Raw genomic sequence first — 5,683 nt, forward strand, 5'->3', positions numbered from 1 at the left:
GTATCATACAAATAAATAGTTAAAAAATCATACATTGTGATTTCTGGATTATTTTTTTTTAGATTATGTCTCTCACAGTGGACATGCACCTACGATGATAATTTCAGACCCCTCCATGATTTCTAAGTGGGAGAACTTGCAAAATAGCAGGGTGTTCAAATACTTATTTTCCTCACTGTACCAGCAGGTAGCTAATGCTAACCAGTATTGTCATACACCAATGTCTTTTTGGCTATTTGGAGCAAAGAATCCAACCAAACTATGAAAACTTATTCTTAACCACCAATGGAAGAAGGCTATTATTTTACTGACCTCTGCATCAGGGGTCCTCAGCTACATTTGTTCTAAGCAGACACTGCGGGGGCCGGACTGTCAAAAACATTTGTAATTGCCATTTTACTGTTCAATATTTTCAACGTTTTTACTAGCTTCTATCAGTGTGAACACACTCCTTAACATGGTTGGCCTAAATCTGTCAGGACAAATCTACACGGGCCGACTGAACGAGAAAACGCTCTCAGAGCGCAGCCGAGGACTGATGGTTAGAATATTGTAAATGTAACTGATTGGCATTAATTAACTGGCTTTGACGCGATTATGCAGCTGCCCGTTATTGTGCATGAGACACCTGTAGTTACTACGGTAACAGCAGATGCCTTTTAATGCAACAGGGCTCAGAGTCTGGAGCAGCTAAACAAACTACTGTCGGGCAGTTATTGGTATTTTCCAAAGTCCTGATCTGACTGTGAGTCTGTGAAGGAGCTGGTCACCTGGCTGAGCAGGTGGAGGCGTGCAGCTCTTTATCTGACAGCTCGCTGAGTCTGCTGCTGCTTTACTCACTGCAACATTTCAGCGCTGATCTCACTTAGACAGATTGCATTTCCTGACTACTTCAAAATAAAGGTCAACCTGTGTTTCGCCAGTTAGATGCTTTTAATGTGAAGCTGCAGCAGCAGGAAATGTTCAGTTTGCATCAGCCCCAACTTAATACAGATTTTTTCACACTTGACTCTGCATCATGATAAAGCCGCTGCTCTCTTGTACTTGAAGCCAAAGTTTTAAACTCAGTAACGGATGTGATTGAAAATGTAGCGCAGGACAAAACTTTAAACAAAACATACTTAACAAAAAGTAAATTAAAGATTTAAAAAACCACTTCAAAAAGTACAAGTACACAAAAAAGCTACTCAATTACAGTACCGTGAGTGTAAATCGTTACGCTCCACCTCTGGAAAAGGCTTCTATTAAAAAATAATTTTATTCAGCCTGCATGCCAACAACGTCACAGATCATCCGGTGACGAGTGTATGAACCAGTAAAACATTATCCAACAAATTAAAGCTGATGATATAAACACTATTATTTATAATATAAAAAATTACATAAAACTACCAAAATGAGTTGAAAATAAAATGTGTGTGAGTGAGCTCTGTGTGCAAAAGATATTTTTAAATGAAAAAAGAATCCAAACATTTCATGATGGATATTGGAGAGAATTTATTGTTGTTAGAACAAATAATGATTTTAGAGGGAGAATCTGTCTAAGCAGTTTAACCACGCAGAAGGAAAAATAATGTGTAATAAATTCCTCTATGTAGGAACAAATATCTTTATGTGGAGGACAAATGTGGAGCCAAAAATGAATCCAGAAACTGAGAGCTTTTGTCTGAAAGTATATTTCTGTTTACACAATGTTTGTTAGAGTAAAGAAATGACTGAAAGCGATAATTATTATTCATTTAAGTGAATGATGGGATTGTTCCTGAAGAGACTCTGAGAGAAGAAGAGTGTGAACGTTGTTGCTCTCTAGTGGGTTTTAAAGGGAACTGCAGGACGAGCTGAGGTGAAGCCACAGCTGATCACAGGACAGAATCAGTCTGATGAAGACGAAGATCTACTATCAAGATGAAAATACGCGGAACTGTCTTTACATGTAGATCAAGCAGAATTATCTGAGAAACTACTGAGTTAATTAAAGGGGAACTTAGTTTTCTAGACTTTAAATACTTTAAATTCCACCTTCAGTGGAAGCCACTCCCTCTCTTCTCTCAGCATTTCACAAACAAATGCTACTGGCTTGGTCTTTCATTTTTTCTCTCCTCATAGGTTTTATATTTGGAACAACACATATATTGTTTTACATTTTCTTTCTACAGCGGTATGACAAAAACATTTTTCTTCTAAATAAATTATTCATCCAGCTTTTAACTACAGTGAGTTAATTCATCACTGTGGTCTCCCTGAGTCTCCATCGTCTTCATTTGGCCATCATTTCACTTCCTAAAGACTTTAATGGATTTGATGACGACACTGTTGTTGGGACAATTTATTTTTCACTGCAAACTAAAACTAAGAATAAGGCAGTTCGTCAACGTTTTTTCAATTCAACAATTCCTTAGCAGAACACCTGCTGCTTTTTCGTACTGCTCCTGTTACGGAGAGATGTGTTGGGAAAAAGTGTTGCGGTTGCTGCACAAGTTTTTTGAACCAACAAAGTTAAAGAGATCTCTTTTTAAATGCTTCACAGGTTTTACCAAACGACCCGTTACCCGCAAAAACAGAAAAAAAAACTCAAGCGAAGCGCTGGCACATTTATTTTGTCCTCGCCCACGTACCAAGAAACTTTGGAACAGATCGTTATTGCTGTTTGTATTTACCCTCAATCTGCATTAGGCTGGGAAAATTCTTTGGATTCACTGAAGAGGACAGAAATTAATTGTAGTGAACAACGGTGTGGATTTGTGCATTTTATATTGAATAAATTTGGAGCTACGGGGCCTGACTGTTAAACTGACAAAGGAACACAAACCAGCGATTAGCATTTTCCTGAACAGCCTATCAAAACTGCCCACACACACACACGTAATCGTGGCAACTGACCTTGCTCTTTTTTTTTCATTACCCCATCAAAAGAAAACCCCTGTCTCACCCAAGTTGTGACATAACCCAGAAAGCCAAACTTTAAATAACCAAAGACTGCTGTCTCCAAAGACTCAAAGCATTTAATTAAATCTTTAGTTACCTGATTACGTTTGCCTCTATTTGAGTAGTTATGTTAACATGTTGTTGCTATCTGTTGTTGATATTAGTGCTGGAAAGAATCTAAATAAGTTACTTTTGCAGTGTTTTTATTTTCAGCAAGACACTCCCTCATCTAATGTAATCAATGCTTGTTCATAATACTTTCCTACAAAATTCCTTTAGAAATGATGATAAAGAAATGTCATACTATACTCTTAATCGCCAGCTTGAATTTAAGGATGAATCAACAAGGTCAGAGGTCAGACCAAGCCACGTGGGCTCGCCAGCGGCAACGAAGGAAACCTGAAAACAACCGAATTGCCAGACACGGAGAACCCCGGAGAATCCCTAGCAAAAAGCCAGGATCGGGCAGCTAGCGTGGGACCCGTGCAACAGGCCAAGGCAAGCCGTCGACAAGCAGTAAGACTTAACACACGTTCTGTGGTCAGAGATTTCCTTTTAACTCCTAAACTCATAGCGTTAGCTTACTTTCATTAGTTATTCTTTGCCGTATGAGTCAAATGCTTCCCACAATCGAACCTCCAGGCTCATTGTAATATAATCAAGAACTTTGTGTGTTGCCTATTTCCACGTCCCTGCCAAGAGAATTGACCCTTTAGATATGAGACTGACTGATTGATTTAAGATAACTGAACGATTATTAACTAACTGATAACTAGTAATAATTGTATAATTATTAAAAACTACCTAGAGGTCCGGAGACTCTAGGATTAAAACAACTCCGGTGGTGCCCTGAAACGAGGAATAAAATTTGATTTTATGAATATTAAAATTCATAATGGGGTATTAATTCTCATAAATTTATTAAAATTCATAACAAATCTAGGTTTGCTACATAATGTTCATGATTATATTAATCAAACCTTATCTGAACAAGTTTAAAGTTTTTAAAAAAGCCAAGCTTGGAGCTGCCAATGATAAGTCATATATTCTTTCCATATCTAAAACAAAAAAGACCTTTACAAAATATTTATCTGAATCTCTTCTTGCTTTTGTTTGTAGGTATATTTCCTATTTGATAACCCCCTAACCTCCCAGACTCAACAGATGTGGAGAAGATGTTGTTCACCTGCTGAATAAAAAGATGAAGAGGAAGCATCAGGTGATGAAGAGGAGGCTGAACTCACTGTGGAACTTGCAGCTGTTTCTGATGAAGTGCAGACAGATATCGTTGCTGTTGTCGCTCTGATCGGCAGGTTTACAAAAAGAATCTTTCTCTGACAGAAACACAAAGACGTGCAGAGTCAGCGGCGTGCACGGATCACCTGTGCAGCAGGTGTGACCAGGTGTGTTACTGTTACCTGTGGAGGCGGCAGCAGCCGTCAGCTGGTGGATGTTCCTGTAGATGAAGGGCAGCTCCTGGATGATGTCCTCGCTCAGTCCTTTCTTCAGAAGCATGCGGCGGCTATGCTGCTCGATGGCGTGCTGCCGGATACACTTTAGTCCGAACATGCAGTCGCCCTGAACAAAGTGCTGACACAAGTGAACTTTGGTGCAGTTCTCCTGGAAGGTGCAGCCGCCGTGAGGACCGGAGCCTTTGTTATAGTGCAGACACACCTGAGAGAGGACGACAGGAGGACAGGAGGACGCGTCAAAGGAGGACAGGAGGACGCGTCACAGCGTCCGGAGGACAGACCAATGAAAACTACTGAAAAGAGTTTAATTATATGTTTTCATATGAAACCATCCTCGTGATTATTAGATAAAGATCTATGAGATTAATGCAGCATCTCACAGGAGAACCCCCCCCCCCACCCCCCCCCCCCCCCCCCCCCACATGTGTAAACATCTGATTCTATCATTTCATGTGAAGACACTGAAGAAATGACCCTTTGCTCCAGTGTAAAGTAGTGAGCGCGCAGCTTGTATAAGAGTGTAGAGTAGTGAGCGCGCAGCTTGTATAAGAGTGTAGAGTAGTGAGCGCGCAGCTTGTATAAGAGTGTAGAGTAGTGAGCGCGCAGCTTGTATAAGAGTGTAGAGTAGTGAGCGCGCAGCTTGTATAACAGTGTAGAGTAGTGAGCGCGCAGCTTGTATAAGAGTGTAGAGTAGTGAGCGCGCAGCTTGTATAAGAGTGTAGAGTAGTGAGCGCGCAGCTTGTATAAGAGTGTAAAGTAGTGAGCGTGCAGCTTGTATAACAGTAGTGAGCGTGCAGCTTGTATAACAGTAGTGAGCGTGCAGCTTGTATAACAGTGTAAAGTAGTGAGCGTGCAGCTTGTATAACAGTGTAAAGTAGTGAGCGTGCAGCTTGTATAACAGTGTAAAGTAGTGAGCGTGCAGCTTGTATAACAGTGTAGAGTAGTGAGCGTGCAGCTTGTATAACAGTGTAAAGTAGTGAGCGTGCAGCTTGTATAACAGTGTAGAGTAGTGAGCGTGCAGCTTGTATAACAGTGTAAAGTAGTGAGCTTTCAGCTTGTATAACAGTAGTGAGCGTGCAGCTTGTATAACAGTGTAAAGTAGTGAGCGTACAGCTTGTATAACAGTGTAGAGTAGTGAGCGTGCAGCTTGTATAACAGTGTAAAGTAGTGAGCGTGCAGCTTGTATAACAGTGTAAAGTAGTGAGCGTACAGCTTGTATAACAGTAGTGAGCGTACAGCTTGTATAACAGTAGTGAGCGTACAGCTTGTATAACAGTAGTGAGCGT

The 5,683-nt window shown here is 40.5% G+C and overlaps 1 protein-coding gene across 1 annotated transcript in view; it reads right to left on the reverse strand.

The window, feature by feature from the left end:
- Positions 1–5,683, reverse strand: part of LOC123959768 — a 28,454-nt gene that overhangs the window by 16,610 nt on the left and 6,161 nt on the right. The window contains exons 3-5 of the mRNA XM_046034035.1: positions 4,344–4,577; positions 4,170–4,259; positions 745–839 (exon numbers count right to left, since the gene is read on the reverse strand). Of these exons, the coding sequence (XP_045889991.1) occupies positions 745–839; positions 4,170–4,259; positions 4,344–4,577 (419 nt within the window). The remainder of the gene's footprint in view (positions 1–744; positions 840–4,169; positions 4,260–4,343; positions 4,578–5,683) is intronic.

Source organism: Micropterus dolomieu, linkage group LG21 (assembly GCF_021292245.1).
Source record: "Micropterus dolomieu isolate WLL.071019.BEF.003 ecotype Adirondacks linkage group LG21, ASM2129224v1, whole genome shotgun sequence".
NCBI classification, from domain to species: domain Eukaryota; kingdom Metazoa; phylum Chordata; class Actinopteri; order Centrarchiformes; family Centrarchidae; genus Micropterus; species Micropterus dolomieu.